Source organism: Salmo salar, chromosome ssa14, assembly GCF_905237065.1.
Source record: "Salmo salar chromosome ssa14, Ssal_v3.1, whole genome shotgun sequence".
Classification (NCBI taxonomy): Eukaryota; Metazoa; Chordata; class Actinopteri; order Salmoniformes; family Salmonidae; genus Salmo; species Salmo salar.
This window is the reverse complement of record NC_059455.1, coordinates 95,642,407-95,662,617: the sequence shown is the minus strand read 5'-3', so window position 1 is coordinate 95,662,617 and position 20,211 is coordinate 95,642,407. Positions and strand designations below refer to the sequence as shown.

General features: G+C 44.2%; 1 protein-coding gene across 1 annotated transcript in view; it reads right to left on the bottom strand.

Moving 5' to 3' along the window:
- LOC106570727 (sodium-dependent lysophosphatidylcholine symporter 1-B) overlaps positions 1-1,961 on the bottom strand; it is a 39,097-nt gene extending 37,136 nt beyond the window's left edge. Inside the window, exons 1-2 of the mRNA XM_014143212.2 lie at positions 1,815-1,961; positions 1,612-1,723 (exon numbers count right to left, since the gene is read on the bottom strand). Coding sequence (XP_013998687.1) covers positions 1,612-1,704 — 93 coding nt within the window. The 5' untranslated portion in view covers positions 1,705-1,723; positions 1,815-1,961. The remainder of the gene's footprint in view (positions 1-1,611; positions 1,724-1,814) is intronic.
- Positions 1,962-20,211: the final 18,250 nt, after the last annotated feature.

Below are 20,211 nucleotides of genomic sequence, written 5' to 3'. Positions count from 1 at the left end.
AATAAAAAACGGTCACACCCCTAATATACACCAAAATCAGGCATGCATGGAGGAGAGAGACGTGTTGGCTACATGGAGGAGAGAGACGCTCCTCTGGCACGGCGTAGCCTCGCTGCTAGTGTTAGCTACATGGAGAAAGACGCTCCTCTAGCACGGCGTAGCCTCGCTGCTAGTGTTAGCTACATGGAGAAAGACGCTGCTCTAGCACGGCGTAGCCTCGCTGCTAGTGTTAGCTACATGGAGAAAGACGCTCCTCTGACACGGCGTAGCCTCGCTGCTAGTGTTAGCTACATGGAGGAGAGAGACGCTCCTCTGACACGGCGTAGCCTCGCTGCTAGTGTTAGCTACATGGAGGAGAGAGACGCTCCTCTGACACGGCGTAGCCTCGCTGCTAGTGTTAGCTACATGGAGGAGAGAGACGCTCCTCTGACACGGCGTAGCCTCGCTGCTAGTGTTAGCTACATGGAGGAGAGAGACGCTCCTCTGACACGGCGTAGCCTCGCTGCTAGTGTTAGCTACATGGAGGAGAGAGACGCTCCTCTGACACGGCGTAGCCTCGCTGCTAGTGTTAGCTACATGGAGAGAGAGACGCTGCTCTAGCACGGCGTAGCCTCGCTGCTAGTGTTAGCTACATGGAGGAGAGAGACGCTCCTCTGACACGGCGTAGCCTCGCTGCTAGTGTTAGCTACATGGAGGAGAGAGACGCTCCTCTGACACGGCGTAGCCTCGCTGCTAGTGTTAGCTACATGGAGAAAGACGCTGCTCTAGCACGGCGTAGCCTCGCTGCTAGTGTTAGCTACATGGAGAAAGACGCTCCTCTGGCACGGCGTAGCCTCGCTGCTAGTGTTAGCTACATGGAGAAAGACGCTGCTCTAGCACGGCGTAGCCTCGCTGCTAGTGTTAGCTACATGGAGGAGAGAGACGCTCCTCTGACACGGCGTAGCCTCGCTGCTAGTGTTAGCTACATGGAGAGAGACGCTCCTCTGGCACGGCGTAGCCTCGCTGCTAGTGTTAGCTACATGGAGGAGAGAGACGCTCCTCTGACACGGCGTAGCCTCGCTGCTAGTGTTAGCTACATGGAGGAGAGACGCTCCTCTGGCACGGCGTAAACTGGTCCTATGTTTCCAACTCCCCAAAACCCCGTTTCAATTCATTGTTTTTGTTTTGTTTAATTACCTAAACCGCATAGCTATTTCTAATCGCTTATATAACCTACGCTATTCTCCATAGGTTTTTCAAAGGAAAAGCATCCTTACCGTAAATAGTTATAGCTAATCATTTTCAATGAATAAAGGAGAGACAGACCGGGGTTTGGTGCTCGCCTAAGGGGAATGTAATTGAAACGTGGTGGCTGCTGTCATCAAAGTCGGTGGAAATAAAATGGATTATAGTTTATCATCAAGAAGTATCTGGCTAGGTAACTAGGCTAATTGATTAGGCTGGACGTATAAAAAGTTAGACATGAGAATGTTGACAAACCGTTTCATCTCTTTGTAATCGCCGTTTAATCAAAGCGGTCTTCCTCTCTAGTTTAGTTCAGGATGTACATTCATGCATACACATTTGCTGCTAATATTGTTATTCATAAAACTATACATTAAATCAACTTACCTTCCTAGCTAGTTTGACCACATCTGGGTTGACCGGTTTATTCGTTAATAAACTATTGTTGGAATATTGGTCGGCGCCTTCTCCTTTTGCCATCACTTTACGGATAAATAACCTTTTGAAAAAAACAGAAATATTATACTTTAAAAAAATCTGTTATCAAAACGGCGTCTTAAAACACAACTCGGTAGTTAAATCGGTTCCACCTTGTGAGATCGGTTCAGACTCCACACAATGTGAAAGCTGACGACCAGGAGTCTGCCATGATGTAGCAGTAGGACCCGCCCCTTACCGGTGGGTACACGTTAACCCCGTCCGCACAGCGGCGGACACTCAGACCGAGTTTTAATGTGCGTTCATTTATTTAACCCTTATTTAACCACGCAACCTGAATTCCTATTTACAATGACGGCCTACCAAAAGGCCTCCAGCGGGGACGACGGATGGGCTTAAAAATACATTAAATAAAAATCTAGGACAAAACACATCACGTTAAGAGATACAACGCAACAAGACAACAACATAGCGTGGTAGCAACACAACATGACAACCTGACATGACAACACAACATGACAACAACAACATGGTACAAACATAATTGAGCACAGACAACAGCACAAAGGACTAGAAGGTAGAGACAACAATACATCCCTCAAAGCAGCCACAACTGTCAGTAAGAGTGTCCATGATTGAGTCTTTGAATGAAGAGATTGAGATAAAACTGTCCAGTTTGAGTGTTTGTTGCAGCTCATTCCAGTTGCGAGCTGCAGCGAACTGAAAAGAGGAGCGACCCAGGGATGTGTGTGCTTTGGGGACCTTTAACAGAATGTGACTGGCAGAACGGGTGTTGTATGTGGAGGATGAGGGCTGCAGTAGATATCTCAGATATCAGAAGTTAAGGAAATTCCAAAGAAAATAGTATCATACTGTTTATAGATTTTGTAACACAGGAGGTTGGTGGCACCTTAATTGGGGAGGACAGGCTAATGACTGGAGCGGAATTTTTTATTAAATGTAACCTTTATTTAAGAAGGCAAGTCAGTTAAGAACAAATTATTATTTTCAATGACGGCCTAGGAACAGTGGGTTAACTGCCTTTTTCAGGGGGCAGAATGACAGATTTATACCTTGTCAGCTCAGGGATTTGATCCAGCAAACTTTCAGTTACTGACCCAACGCTCTAACCACTAGGCTACCTGCCGCCCCTAAAATTGGTGGAATGGTATAAAATAAGTCAAACATGATTTCCAGTGGACATAGAACTGAAATGTATTCCAATAATTATTTTGCAATAATGTCAATAGATAATTGTCCGTTTTCACATTTATCCTGGTAATGCAAAAACATGTACATGTTTTAAGATATAGATCATCTCAAGTGATCACTACACACTAGCGATACCACGTACCCTGGTCTGACCTAATACAGACCAAACTATACAGGACCACTGATGTTTTCATGGACATTCCACATCTGCAGTACAGCAAATAGATGTGAGTTGTATACAGCCTTATGATTATTTTAGTCATTTAGCACACACTCTTATCCAGAGTGACTTACAGTAGTGAATGCATACGTTTCATACATTTTTTTTTCTCCGTACTGGTCCCCCATGGGACTCAAACCCACAACCCTGGCATTGCAAACACCATGCTCTACCAACTGAGCCACACGGGACTACATTATGTTTGCAGCTAAACCTTCTATTTGCTAATGGGATTTGGTTATGATGTGAGGGTATGTTCCCTAGCTATGCACATATACACTATTAAGGCTCCTGGAGCTTGCAGGTCTAAGGCACTGAATCTCAGTGCTACAGGCATCACTACAGACTGGTTATATTTCCTTAGGTATTTTTCTTAAACTGCATTGTTGGTTAAGGGCTTGTAAGTCAGCATTTCACTGTGAGGTCTACACCTGTTGTATTCAGCATTTCACTGTGAGGTCTACTACACCTGTTGTATTCAGCATTTCACTGTAAGGTCTACTACACCTGTTGTATTCAGCATTTCACTGTAAGGTCTACTACACCTGTTGTATTCAGCATTTCACTGTGAGGTCTACTACACCTGTTGTATTCAGCATTTCACTGTAAGGTCTACTACACCTGTTGTATTCAGCATTTCACTGTAAGGTCTACTACACCTGTTGTATTCAGCATTTCACTGTAAGGTCTACTACACCTGTTGTATTCAGCATTTCACTGTAAGGTCTACTACACCTGTTGTATTCAGCATTTTACTGTAAGGTCTACTACACCTGTTGTATTCAGCATTTCATTGTAAGGTCTAAACCTGTTGTATTCGACACATGTGACAAATACATTTTTGATTTGATTTGGTTCGATCCCGGGCTGTATCACAACCGGCCGTGATCAGGAGTCCTATAGGGCGTTGCACAATTGGTCCAGCGTCATCCTAGTTAGGAGATGGTTTGGCCCGGATAGGCCGTCATTGTAAAATAAGAATTTGTTCTTAACTGACTTTCCTAGTTAAATGAAGGTAAAAATATATATATATATGCTGGTTGGTGACACCTTCATTGGGGAAGACAGGCTCATAATAATGGCTGGAATGGAATAAATGGAATCGTATCCCACACATTACACACATGGTTTCATTGTCTCTGATGACATTCCTAACACTCCATTCTAGCCATTGTTATGAGCCGTCCTCCCCTCAGCAGCCTGCTGTGACTCAAACGCTGTGACTTTGAACACTGGCCTGTGTGTCACTGAGGATCTCGGAGGGCCACGTGGAGACTAATGTATTCACACACACACACACACACACACACACACACATAATCTCCCAAGGAGCTCTCTCCCTTGCCCTATTGAACAACTTTTCCCTGAACTTTGTAACTCCAACTCTACACTCAAGTTCAGGCAGAATCAGACCATATCAGACCATGGGTTCAAATAGTATTTGAAATTGGCTCTGGCCTGCCTCGAGTGCCAGAGGTTGACAGTCTTTTGGGGATATTCTATTGGTTCATTAAGCCAGGCAAGCTCAATCAAGCACAGATCAAGTATTTTAAAATATTTAAAATATGCTTGAACCCAGGTGAAGACCATATAGTCCCTGAGTCAGACTGGACCATATAGTCCCAGAGTCAGGCTGAACCATATAGTCCCAGAGTCAGACTGGACCATATAGTCCCAGAGTCAGACTGGACATACACAGATCAATGGCTGTGTTAATTAACAGAGATGACAGTAACGTTCTGTAACAGTGAAGACACAGACTCTCTCTCTCGCTCTCTCTCTCTCTCACACACACACTCTCTACCTTTCTCTCTCTCTCTCTCTCTCTCTCTCTCTGTCTCTCTCTCACACACACACACACACACACACTGAGATTTAGACATAGTAGTAGATGCTGGATGTGCAAGTCAGTTTCTGATTCTGATCATTCACTAAAGTTGCAATACATTTGATCACAATGTTGCAACAGCTTGCAAGGGAAGCCATGTTGATATATCAGCTACAGTGCATTTGGAAAGTATTCAGACCTCTTGACTTAGTTACAGCCTTATTCAAAATGGATTAAATGGATTGTTTTCCTCATCAATCTACACACAATATCCCATAATGACAATGGGAAAACAGGTTTTTAGAAATGTTTGCAAATTTCTAGAAATAAAAAAGATAAATACCTTATTTACATAAGTATTCAGATCCTTTGCTATGAGAGTCGAAATTAAGCTCAGGTGCATCCTGTTTCCATTGATCATCCTTGAGATTTTTTTATTCAACTTGATTAGAGTCCACCTGTAGTAAATTCAATTGATTGGACATGATTTGGAAAGACACACACCTGTCTATATAAGGTCCCACAGTTGGCAGTTTTATGTCAGAGCGAAAACCAAGCCATGAGGTCGGAGGAATTGTCTGTAGAGCTCTGAGACAGGATTGTGTCGAGGCACAGATCTGGGGAAGGGTACCAAAACATTTCTGCATCATTGAAGATCCCCAAATGTAAGAAGTTTGGAACCACCAAGACTCTTCCTAGAGCTGGCCGCCCGACCAAACTGAGCAATCGCGGGAGAAGGGCCTTGGCCAGGGAAGTGACTGATGAAACTCTTTGGCCTGAATGCCAAGCATCACTTCTGGAGGAAACCTGGCACCATCCCTACGGTGATGCATGGTGGTGGCAGCATCATGCTGTGGGGATGTTTTTCAGTGGCAGGGAGACTAGTCAGGATTGAGGGAAAGATGAACGGAGCAAAGTACAGAGAGATCCTTGATGAAAACCTACTCCAGAGCGCTCAGGACCTCAGACTGGGGCCAAGGTTTACCTTCCAACAGGACAACGACCCTAAGCACACAGCCAAGAAAACGCGGGAGTGGCTTCAGGACAAGTCTCTGAATGTCCTTGAGTGGCCCAGCCAGAGGCCGGACTTGAACCCGAAATTTGTCTCTGGAGAGACCTGAAAATAGCTGTGCGGCGACGCTCCCCATCCAACCTGACAGAGCTTGAGAGGATCTGCAGAGAAGAATGGGAGAAACTCCCCAAATACAGGTGTGCCAAGCTTGTAGCGTCCTACCCAACAAGACTTGAGAGTGCAATCACTGCCAAAGGTGCTTCAACAAAGTACTGAGTAAAGGGTCTGAATACTTATGTAAATTTGCAAGAATTTCTAAAAACCTGTTTCTGCTTTGTTATTATGGGGTACTGTGTGTAGATTAATGAGGGGGAAAAAACTATGTAATACATTTTTGAATAAGGCTGTAATGTATCAAAATGTGGAAAAATTTAAGGGATCTGACTACTTTGTAAATGCACTGTACTTAGTGTTTCATCTGCAGCATCGTGTTCACCACAACAAAATATCCTCAAGCTTATTAAAGGTCTGTGTGCCTGGGTAGACAGGGTCTCATGATGATTCAGCTGTTTAATACACAGGAAAGGTAGGGACTTCTGCACTCAGAAGGTGAACTAAGAGAAGGTGTATGATCCTGCCTGTTAGCATGAGTTTCTGTTTATTTGTGGATTAATAACTTCTCTCTTCAACAAGCTGGCTGATATTACAATGTGTGTGTGTGTGTGTGTGTGTGTGTGTGTGTGTGTGTGTGTGTGTGTGTGTGTGTGTGTGTGTGCGTGCGTGCGTGCGTGCGTGCGTGAACGTTTATGTAAACTACTTTAACATGGTGGGGCATTATAAGCCGCCGGGGGATTTATTGTTGCCAACTTGGGTTGGAGAGATACAACTCCCCAAACGCACGCACGCACACACACACACACACACACACACACACACACACACACACACACACACACACTCTGTTCTCTACTCTAATTGTTTTCTAGAGGACTTATTTGGCAGTGACAATATGTCCTCAAAGAACTCTCCAGAAGTTGTAGACAGGGAGCAACTCTTGCCTTTCGCTGTGCCAGTAATCACCAAGGGTTAGACACATTGGACAGACTGGCTGAATTACAGATTAAACATTGATGGATTACAATATCCATCTGTCTGGGACAAAACGGACACTTTTCAAAAATGAGTCTAAAGTTGACACATTCCCACACGATCCGGAAATAACTGTTTTCTATTGGCTGAATATGTTGTGGGGCGGACTGCGTGTGATGTTTTGGGAGTTGGTCAGCGTGAAGACAGGTTTCCCCGACCTATCACAATGAATGATAACATTATATTTTAAATTCTATTGAAGGTGCTGCTGATTCTCAGGTGTTATTTATCATTGGAAATGTCACCAGTCTGGTTGTATTACTCTCTACTGACGTTATCATTGAAAGTATAAAAACACAGTCTATTGGTCAGGACAACATCCACTCACAGTCTATTGGTCAGGACAACATCCACTCACAGTCTATTGGTCAGGACAACATCCACTCACAGTCTATTGGTCAGGATAACATCCACTCACAGTCTATTGGTCAGGACAACATCCACTCACAGTCTATTGGTCAGGACAACATCCACTCACAGTCTATTGGTCAGGACAACATGTTATCACAGTCTATTGGTCAGGACAACATCCACTCACAGTCTATTGGTCAGGATAACATCCACTCACAGTCTATTGGTCAGGACAACATCCACTCACAGTCTATTGGTCAGGACAACATCCACTCACAGTCTATTGGTCAGGACAACATGTTATCACAGTCTATTGGTCAGGACAACATCCACTCACAGTCTATTGGTCAGGATAACATCCACTCACAGTCTATTGGTCAGGACAACATCCACTCACAGTCTATTGGTCAGGACAACATCCACTCACAGTCTATTGGTCAGGACAACATCCACTCACAGTCTATTGGTCAGGACAACATCCACTCACAGTCTATTGGTCAGGACAACATGTTATCACAGTCTATTGGTCAGGACAACATCCACTCACAGTCTATTGGTCAGGACAACATCCACTCACAGTCTATTGGTCAGGACAACATGTTATCACAGTCTATTGGTCAGGACAACATCCACTCACAGTCTATTGGTCAGGACAACATCCACTCACAGTCTATTGGTCAGGACAACATCCACTCACAGTCTATTGGTCAGGACAACATGTTATCACAGTCTATTGGTCAGGACAACATCCACTCACAGTCTATTGGTCAGGACAACATCCACTCACAGTCTATTGGTCAGGACAACATCCACTCACAGTCTATTGGTCAAGACAACATCCACTCACAGTCTATTGGTCAGGACAACATCCACTCACAGTCTATTGGTCAAGACAACATCCACTCACAGTCTATTGGTCAGGACAACATCCACTCACAGTCTATTGGTCAGGACAACATCCACTCACAGTTTATTGGTCAGGACAACATCCACTCACAGTCTATTGGTCAGGACAACATCCACTCACAGTCTATTGGTCAGGACAACATCCACTCACAGTCTATTGGTCAGGACAACATCCACTCACAGTCTATTGGTCAGGACAACATCCACTCACAGTCTATTGGTCAGGACAACATCCACTCACAGTCTATTGGTCAGGACAACATGTTATCACAGTCTATTGGTCAGGACAACATCCACTCACAGTCTATTGGTCAGGACAACATCCACTCACAGTCTATTGGTCAGGACAACATCCACTCACAGTCTATTGGTCAGGACAACATCCACTCACAGTCTATTGGTCAGGACAACATGTTATCACAGTCTATTGGTCAGGACAACATCCACTCACAGTCTATTGGTCAGGACAACATGTTATCACAGTCTATTGGTCAGGACAACATCCACTCACAGTCTATTGGTTAGTCTTTTACAAATGGTTGAACTAATTGCATCATGTTTTTATTTGCATATTTGTTGTGATTGGTCCCTGAAATGTTTAAAAGCCTCATTCCTTCTTATTTTTGTAAAAACCTTGAAGAAGGCCAAAATCCAAAACATGTACGTTTTTATTTGAACAATAAATAAGCTTTTAAAAATTGTTTTAATTCCATAGTCCTCTTCTCTCTATTTCTATTTCACTCTGATCAGGGAGAGTAGTCAACCTGACAACATCCCTGGTCCTAGAGGGTCACAGTGTGTGCAGGCTTTTGTTCCAGCCCTGCCTGAACACACCCAATTCAACTGACCCATGGTGTTTTAATTCAAACACAATAGCTACATAGAACCCTATCCCCATGGTCAGAAGAAATGCACTGTATAGGGAACAAGGCTCTGGTCTAAAGTAGTGCACTATATAGGGAACAAGGCTCTGGTCTAAAGTAGTGCACTATATAGGGAACAAGGCTCTGGTCTAAAGTAGTGTACTGTATAGGGAATAGGGCTCTGGTCTAATGTAGTGTACTGTATAGGGAACAAGGCTCTGGTCTAAAGCAATGCACTATATACGGAATAGGGCTCTGGGATAAAGTAGTGCACTATATAAGGAATAGGGCTCTGGGATAAAGTAGTGCACTATATAAGGAATAGGGCTCTGGGATAAAGTAGTGCACTATATAGGGAACAGGGCTCTGGAATAAAGTAGTGCACTATACAGGGCATAGAGTGTCATTTGGGATGCAGATTGTATGGTTGTTTGTTTGGATCAGGTGCGTTAGTGCTGAGCTGGAACTAGATCTAGGACCAGGGTTGTGAACTGGTTCTCCCCGGCTTACAATACTTTCACACAGGTTTCACAAAGCATGGCTGACCTTGACCCCAAAAATACAGAACTTTCTCAGAGGCTCCTTTTGCTCTGCCTCTCTGTGGTGGTTCTGACCTCTCTCCTGGCGTACTGTGGAGAAACCAACATGCCTCTCTGTGGTGGTTCTGACCTCTCTCCTGGCGTACTGTGGAGAAACCAACATGCTTCTCTGTGGTGGTTCTGACCTCTCTCCAGGCGTACTGTGGAGAAACCAACATGCTTCTCTGTGGTGGTTCTGACCTCTCTCCTGGCGTACTGTGGAGAAACCAACATGCTTCTCTGTGGTGGTTCTGACCTCTCTCCAGGCGTACTGTGGAGAAACCAACATGCTTCTCTGTGGTGGTTCTGACCTCTCTCCTGGCGTACTGTGGAGAAACCAACATGCTTCTCTGTGGTGGTTCTGACCTCTCTCCAGGCGTACTGTGGAGAAACCAACATGCTTCTCTGTGGTGGTTCTGACCTCTCTCCTGGCGTACTGTGGAGAAACCAACATGCTTCTCTGTGGTGGTTCTGACCTCTCTCCTGGCGTACTGTGGAGAAACCAACATGCCTCTCTGTGGTGGTTCTGACCTCTCTCCTGGCGTACTGTGGAGAAACCAACATGCTTCTCTGTGGTGGTTCTGACCTCTCTCCAGGCGTACTGTGGAGAAACCAACATGCTTCTCTGTGGTGGTTCTGACCTCTCTCCTGGCGTACTGTGGAGAAACCAACATGCTTCTCTGTGGTGGTTCTGACCTCTCTCCAGGCGTACTGTGGAGAAACCAACATGCTTCTCTGTGGTGGTTCTGACCTCTCTCCTGGCGTACTGTGGAGAAACCAACATGCTTCTCTGTGGTGGTTCTGACCTCTCTCCTGGCGTACTGTGGAGAAACCAACATGCTTCTCTGTGGTGGTTCTGACCTCTCTCCAGGCGTACTGTGGAGAAACCAACATGCTTCTCTGTGGTGGTTCTGACCTCTCTCCAGGCGTACTGTGGAGAAACCAACATGCTTCTCTGTGGTGGTTCTGACCTCTCTCCAGGCGTACTGTGGAGAAACCAACAGGCTGGGACAGACATATACTCTACCTTACACTGGCCTTATGGAAACAAATGCAACCGGTCACGAGGACACACGAACGCACACAAACACCGTAATAATAGTAATATTGATTGTATAAGATATATATAATAATATCGACTGTATAAAGATATATATAATAATATTGACTATATATAATAATATTGACTGTATAAGATATATATAATAATATTGACTGTATACGGAAATATTGACATTAGCAAAGGACTTATGTCCACACACTCCCTTTCTCTTGGAGAGAGACTGAGGCTTTGACCTGAGCAGGCAGAAGGCCTGTCAGGGGTCATGCTCCATAGCAACCCTCCCTAGCAACCTATCAGTGGCCTGGTAGCAGAGGTGACTGGGAGTTTAGGGAGTCAGTTTATGATCCCCTTAGTCAAGGGCTCTCCAACCCTGTTCCTGGAGAGATATCCTCCTGTAGGTTTTAACCCCAACACTGTTCCTGGAGAGATACCCTGTAATATGTTCTAACACCAACCGTGTTCCTGGAGAGATACCCTGTAATATGTTCTAACACCAACCGTGTTCCTGGAGAGATACCCTGTAATATGTTCTAACACCAACCCTGTTCCTGGAGAGATACCCTGCTGTAGGTTTACACTCCAACCCTGTTCCTGGAGAGATACCCTCCTGTAGGTTTACACTCCAACCCTGTTCCTGGAGAGATGCCCTCCTGTAGGTTTTACACTCCAACCCTGTTCCTGGAGAGATGCCGTCCTGTAGGTTTATACTCCAACCCTGTTCCTGGAGAGCTACCCTCCTGTAGGTTTATACTCACAGTATTATTTAACTGCACTGGGACTTTAAGAATTGATTGAATCCAGAGTATTAGTGGTAAAGGTCACAGCTCGCTGTACATGGGAAAACTCTTCCGCTGTCTGATCCTGTGATCATCTCTGGTTTGATCCTGTTCATCTGATCCTGTTCATCTGATCCTGTTCATCTGATCCTGTTCATTTCTGGTCTGATCCTGTTCATCTGATCCCGTTCATCTGATCCTGTTCATTTGATCCTGTTCATCTGATCCTGTTCATCTCTGGTTTGATCCTGTTCATCTGATCCTGTTTATCTGATCCTGTTCATCTGATCCTGTTCATCTGATCCTGTTCATTTCTGGTCTGATCCTGTTTATCTGATCCTGTTCATCTCTGGTTTGATCCTGTTCATCTGATCCTGTTTATCTGATCCTGTTCATCTGATCCTGTTCATCTGAACCTGTTTATCTGATCCTGTTCATCTCTGGTCTGATCCTGTTAATCTGATCCCGTTCATCTCTGGTCTGATCCTGTTCATTTCTTGATTGATCCTGTTCATCTGGTTCTCTCTCTTGGACTGAAATTCCCTCTAGGCTCAAGTTCAAGTGACTGTCCTCAGTGGCCAATCAGCTGATGTGCGCACACACGTGCGCACACACACACATGCATGCATGCACGCATAAACACATACAGGGCTTGTTTAGAAATCTCAGCTGATGGGTGTCAAAGTCCATCAGTCCTATCGATGTGTCCCGGGGTCGTTGAGACACAAATCACCGTACACTACAGGTTCTGACGTTGATGATGTCACTGTGTTTACCTTAGAGGAATGGCGTGTCCGTATGGACTTGGACTTGTGACTCTTGGGCTATGTTCTCCCTGTGTGTCCTGGAATGACATTGACCTCATACCGTCAGTAGAGGATGTCTGGCTATTCTTTAAAAGAACTTTCCTCTCCATCTTAAATAAGCATGCTCCATTTAAAAAATGTAGAACCAGGAATAGATATAGCCCTTGGTTCACTCCAGACCTGTCTGCCCTTGACCAGCACAAAAACATAAAAACATACTGTGGCGTTCTGCATTAGCATCGAATAGCCCCCCGTGATATGCAATTTTTTAGGGAAGTTAGGAACCAATATACACAGGCAGTTAGGAAAGCTAAGGCTAGCTTTTCCAAACAGAAATTTGCATCCTGTAGTACAAACTCAAAAAAGTTCTGGGACACTGTAAAGTCCATCGAGAATAAGAGCACCTCCTCCCAGCTGCCCACTGCACTGAGGCTAGGAAACACTGTCACTACCGATAAATCTACAATAATTAAGAATTTCAATAAGCATTTTTCTACGGCTGGTAATGCTTTCCACCTGGCTACCCCTACCCCGGTCAACAGCCCTGCGTTCCCCACAGCAACTCGCCCAAACCTCCCCCACTTCTCCTTCACCCAAATCCAGATAGCTGATGTTCAGAAAGAGCTGCAAAATCTGGACCCCTACAAATCAGCCGGGCTAGACAATCTGGACCCTCTCTTTCTAAAATGATCTGCCGTAATTATTGCAACCCCTATTACTAGCCTGTTCAACCTCTTTTGTATCGTCTGAGATTCCCATAGATTGGAAAGCTGCCACAGTCATCCCCCTCTTCAAAGGGGGAGACACTCTAGACCCAAACTGCTACAGACCTATATCTATTCTACCCTGCCTTTCTAAGGTCTTTGAAAGCCAAGTTAACAAACAGATTACCGACTATTTTGAATCTCACCGTACCTTCTCCGCTATGCAATCCGGTTTCCGAGCTGGTCATGGGTGCACCTCAGCAACGCTCAAGGTCCTAAACAATATCATAACCGCCATCGATAAGAGACATTACTGTGCAGCCGTATTCATCGACCTGGCCAAGGCTTTCAACTCTGTCAATCACCACATTCTTATTGGCAGACTCAACAGCCTTGGTTTCTCAAATTATTGCTCTGCCTGGTTCACCAACTACTTCTCCGATAGAGTTCAGTGTGTCAAATCGGAGGGCCTGTTGTCCGGACCTCTGGCAGTCTCTATGGGGGTGCCACAGGGTTCAATTCTCGGGCCGACTCTTTTCTCTGTAGACATCAATGATGTCGCTCTTGCTGCTGGTGAGTCTCTGATCCACCTCTGCGCAGACGACAACATTCTGTATACCTCTGGCCCTTCGTTGGACACTGTGTTAACTAACCTCCAGATGAGCTTCAATGCCATACAACTCTCCTTCCGTGGCCTCCAACTGCTCTTAAATGCAAGTAAAACTAAATGCATGCTCTTCAACCGATCGCTGCCCGCACCTGCCCGCCCGTCCAGCATCACTACTCTGGATGGTTCTGACTTAGAATATGTGGACAACTACAAATACCTAGGTGTCTGGTTAGACTGTAAACTCTCCTTCCAGACTCACATTAAACATCTCCAATCCAAAATGAAATCTAGAATCGGATTCCTGTTTTGCAACAAAGCATCCTTGACTCATGCTGCCAAACATACCATCCTACCGATCCTCGTCTTCGGCGATGTCATTTACAAAATAGCCTCCAACACTCTACTCAACAAATTGGATGCAGTCTATCACAGTGCCATCCGTTTTGTCACCAAAGCCCCATTTACTACCCACCACTGCGACCTGTATGATCTCGTTGGCTGGCCCTCGCTTCATACTCGTCGCCAAACTCACTGGCTCCAGGTCATCCACAAGTCTCTGCTAGGTAAAGCCCCGCCTTATCACAGCTCACTGGTCACCATAGCAGCACCCACCTGTAGCACGCGCTCCAGCAGGTATATCTCACTGGTCACCCCCAAAGACAATTCTTCCTTTGGCCGTCTCTCCTTCCAGTTCTCTGCTGCCAATGACTGGAACGAACTGCAAAAATCTCTGAAGCTGGAGACTCATATCTCCCTCACTAGCTTTAAGCACCAGCTGTCAGAGCAGTTCACAGATCACTGCACCTGTACATAGCTCATCTGTAAATAGCCCATCCAATCTTCCTCATCCCCATAATGTATTTATTTATTTATCTTGCTCCTTTGCACACCAGTATCTCAACTTGCACTTTCATCTTCTGCACATCCTACCACTCCAGTGTTTAATTGCTATATTGTAATTACTTTGCCACCACGGCCTATTTATTGCCTTACCTCTCTTATCCTACCTCATTTGCACATGCTGTATATAGATTTTTCTACTGTATTATTGACTGTATGTTTTGTTTATTCCATGTGTAACTCTGTGTTGTTGTATGTGTCAATCTGCTTTGCTTTATCTTGGCCAGGTCGCAGTTGCAAATGAGAACTTGTTCTCAACTGGCCTACCTGGTTAAATAAAGGTGAAATAAAAATAAATAAAATAAAAATTGTGTTTGTACATGCACAGTAACAGTCAATAGTTTGTATACACCTACTCATTCAAGGCTTTTTCTTTGCAGAATAATAGTGAAGACATCAAAACTATGAAACAACACACATGGAATCATGTAGTAATCAAAAAAGTGTTAAACAAATCATAATATATTTGAGATTCTTCAAAGTAGCCACACTTTGCCTTGATGACAGCTTTGCACACTCTTGGCATTCTTTCAACCAGCTTCATGAGGTAGTTTACCTGGAATGTATTTCAATTAACAGGTGTGCCTTAAGTTAATTTGTGGTATTTCTTTCCTTCTTAATGCACTTGAGCCAATCAGCTGTGTTGTGACAAGGTAGGGGTAGTATACAGAAGATGGCCCTATTTGGTAAAAGACCAAGTCCATATTATGGCAAAAACAGCTCAAATAAGCAAAGAGAAATGACAGTCCATCATTACTTTAAGACATGAAGGTCAGTCAATATGGAACATTTCAAGAACTTTGAAAGTTTCTTCAAGTGCAGTCGCTGAGTAGGTTAACGGATGATATCCGCAATTGTGGTTCCCACATTGAAGCACGGAGGAGGAGGTGTGGGGTTGCTTTGCTGGTGACACTGTCAGTGATTTATATAGAATTCAAGGCACACTTAACCAGCCTGGCTACCACAGCATTCTGCAGCGATACACCATCCCATCTGGTTTGAGCTTAGTGGAACTATCATTTGTTTTTCAACAGGACAATGACCCAAAACATCCTCCAGGCTGTGTTTGGGCTATTTGACCAAGAAGGAGAGTGATGTAGTGCTGCGTCTGATGACCTGACCTCCACAATCACCCGACCTCAACCCAATTGAGATGGTTTGGGGTGAGTTGGACTGCAGAGTGAAGGTAAAGCAGCCACCAAGTGCTCAGCATATGTGGGAACTCCTTCAAGACTGTTGGAAAAGTATTCCAGGTGACTACCCCATGAAGCTGGTTGAGAGGATGCAGAGAGTGTGCAAAGGGTAGCTACTTTGAAGAATCTAAAATATATTTTGACTTGTTTAACACTTTCGTTTTTAGTTACTACATGATTCCATATGTGTTATTTCATAGTTTTGATGTCTTCACTATTATTCTACAATGTAGAAAATAGTGAAAAATAAAGAAAAACCTTGAATGAGAAGGTCCAAACTATTGACTGGTACTCTATATTAACTTTCACTCAGTTCCATTGACGGTTTGGGTCGTTGGTGGACACGTCTACCCCCCTCTGGCCATCAGTGGTGGAAAAAGTACCCAATTGTCATACTGTTGTTGTATGACAATTTCCCAGTACGGGAAAAAAAATGTATGAAAAATGTATGAAATGTATGCATTCACTACTGTAAGTCGCTCTGGATAACAGCGTCTGCTAAATGACTAAAATGTAAAAATGTAATGTAAAAATGTTGTGCTATAATATGTGATAATGCGGGAATCTGTTGTACTTTGCTGACACCTATTGGTGAAGTTATGGTATTGCAGGAAGGGCATGGCTGATGTCAGTGTAAACTCAGTGTTTAGTAAAAGTACACTAGATGGCGATACAAAACCACTGCAATAATGTGACTCTTTTCTTGTCACTTAAAGGGGAACTGCACCCGCTGATTTGGCCTAGTCTCTTGGCTTGCTCGTTAAAAAATACTGGTGGCCATGACAGAAGCCAAACGTGTGTTGTCTTGGGGGTGTGGTTTAATGTGGGTGTTTCTTGGGTGTGTCCTTGCCACCACCAAGACACACCCCTCTGTCAGAACCTTGTCTGCAGCTGTCCCCCCCCTACTCAATCACAACAAACCTCCCCCTGCAGGTTGACTTCAGTAACTACAGACAGATGTATGGTCAGATGGAAGCCTTGAATAGGTCAGTAGCCTACAGACTAATATGAGAAGAATGCAATTGCTGAATTGATATAGATATATTAAACTAAGTGTTTTGATAACTTTCAAATGTAGTAACAGGTCCATGTAAAATAAACAACCCTTTACAGAATACCACAGATCAGTGTTCTGCTAATTTAACAATGTGTACCTTCCATCTTTCATTGTCGTTCCCAGCCAATACAGATACTGTGCCTATCGGCATTTTGTCTGGTGGTAATGGGGTTACCATGGTAACATGTCAGAGTGGTCATACCTTCCTGTGTGGTGGTAATGGGGCTACCATGGTAACATGTCAAAGTGGTCATACCTTCCTGTGTGGTGGTAATGGGGCTACCATGGTAACATGTCAGAGTGGTCATACCTTCCTGTGTGGTGGTAATGGGGTTACCATGGTAACATGTCAGTGGTCATAACTTCCTGTGTGGTGTCCCAAACAGGGAACAGGAGTTCCCTGATCCTGGTGCAGAACACACAGGGCTTCTCCCTCCCCATATTGACTGATTCAATTCAATCATTTAAAAAAGACAATACAAGTAAAAGTCAAATTTTTATGCTGAGTCAGTATCAAGCCTGTCTGTCGGTCTGGACTCCATCACATCATCTTGCAAGTCTCCATGTCCTGCCTCCATACATGTTTCTGTGAAAACACAGTCACTGTTCTATTACCAATGACACACACACACACACACACACACACACACACACAGAGCACTGATGACATTTATCAATGGTGGTTTTGATTAGCCTGGTGGAACCAACCTGATCGCTGTGTTCATCTTTTCTATTTCACTTCAGATATCACAACAGTTAAATATAATGGTGAACACAGAGACCAGGCTGGTTCCACCAGGTTAGGTTATGAGGGTGAATTGGGACAAAATTAAAAAACTATTTTGACCTTTTCACTTCATTAAATAGTACCCGCAAAACGCCAGTCTCAACGTCAACAGTGAAGAGGCGACTCCGGGATGCTGGCCTTCTAGGCAGAGTTCCTCTGTCCAGTGTCTGTGTTCTTTTGCCCATCTTAATCTTTTATTTTTATTGGCCAGTCTGAGATTGTAACGGTCGTCGTAAGGACCAAACTGCAGCGGGTATACTTATCATCTTCTTTTAATGAAGGCAAAACAAAACACTTACACAAAACAAACGATGAAAACAGTCCCGTAAGGTGCTCAGACTAAACAGGAGACAACCACCCACAAACACAAGAGAAAACTAACCCACTTAAATATGGCCTCCAATTAGAGGCAACGACAACCAGCTGCCTCTAATTGGAGGTCGTTCCAAAACCCCAACATAGAAATAGAAAAACTAGATAAACACATAGAAATAGAATAACATAGAACAAAACCCGAAACACTCTAAACAAACACCCCCTGCCCCGCCCTGACCAAACTACAATAACAAATAACCTCTTTTACTGGTCAGGACGTGACAGAGATATGGCTTTTTCTTTGCAACTCTGTCTAGAAGGCCAGCATCCCGAAGTCGCCGCTTCACTGTTGATGTTGAGACTGGTGTTTTTAGGGTACTATTTAATGAAGCTGCCAGTTGATGACTTGTGAGGCATCTGTTTCTCAAACTAGACACTCTAATGTACTTGTCCTCTTGCTCAGTTGTGCACCGGGGCCTCCCACTCCTCTTTCTATTCTGGTTAAAACCAGTTTGCGCTGTTCTGTGAAGGTAGTAGTACACAGCGTTGTATGAAATCTTCAGTTTCTTGGCAAGTTCTCGCATTGAATAGCCTTCATTCTCAGAACAAGAATAGACTGACTAGTTTCAGGAGAAAGGTCTTTGTTTCTGGCCATTTTGAGCCTGGAATCGAACCCACAAATGCTGATGCTCCAGATATTCAACTAGTCTAAATAAGGACAGTTTTATTGCTTCTTTAATCAGGACAACAGTTTTCAGCTGTGCTAACATAATTGCAAAAGGGTTTTCTAATGATCAATTAGCCTTTTAAAATGATAAACTTGGATTAGCTAACACAACGTGCCATTGGAACACAGGAGTGATGGTTGCTGATAATGGGCCTCTGTATACCTACGTAGATATTCCATTAAAAAAATCAGCCGTTTCCAGCTACAATAGTCATTTACAACATTAACGATGTCTACACTGTATTTCTGATCAATTTGATGTTATTTTAATGGACCCCCCCAAAAAAGTGCTTCTCTTTCAAAAACAAGGACATTTCTTTCTAAGTGACCCTAAACTTTTTAACGGTAGTGTAAGAACACCTCAAAAAACACTTCATTTTAACTAACTAAATCCTGTGTAATACCTAGTAATTACATTGTACTCATGCAGATTGTTCTCTGTGATGTACTTGTGTGTTTATTCTCCCACCCGTATGATACATATGAACTGTTTTTGTCAACTCAATCAAGTTAACCCGGATGGTACACATATTTGAGGGCAAGTGCTAGCAACAACACTGAGCGGCCATTTTGGTGTGTGCATTCACGGGTAGGTAATTAGAGCCTATGTAATCTCGGGACACCCAGCATATCTGTCCACCATAGACTACAACTTTGTGATAGTTATTACTGAATCGGAAGCAGCTGAGAAGAAACCAAACACTTAAATTGGTGAAGTTAGTGGAAATTGCCCATTTGTAACAAGCGTGGTAACAATCATTTGTTGTTACACCTCTGTAATTACAGACTGCAATTACCACCAGTAACATGTTGTTATGACACTGTAGCTATGAGTTACTACAATTAACTACAATGCTTGTTACAGTGTAATTACACTGTAATAAGGACCCCTTAAAATGAAGCGTTACCAAAGTATCACTTTTTTTCCCCTACACATTTTGCTAGCGTATGCTATCTGAGGCCCCCTGTCGTTGTTGATGAAGCTGTCTGTGCATTCACATTGGATTAGATTCAGGCCATGTTCTGTAATGGCCCTGGGTTTGAGTTTGTTGCTGCTAGTCAGAACACTGTTAGCCTGTACCACAAATAGCCGCATCCAATACAGACACCTTCAGCAAATACAATACTGTGCACATGGTCAAAAAAACGTGACCCTTACCCTCTGACCCTACCCCGTCCCCCCCCAATTCCCCCCCCCCCTCCCCCCCCAATCCCCCTTTCAATGTTCTGGTCAGCTTGGATAGGGAGGAGGGTGGGGGAAGGAGAGGAAGGAGGGAGGGGGAGGTGGGGGTGATGGACGATCGCCTACATGTCGACATGAATGATTTACTAATCTGGGGGAAGGGAGGAGATGGGGGATTGGGGGAGATGACAGATTGGGAGAGGGGGATGGGAGAGGGATGGAGAAGGAAGTTGGAGGGGGAGATCAATCATGTTGATTGACAACCCAAATTCCAGGATGAGGGGCGGGGCAGAGCTGGGCTCTCCCTGA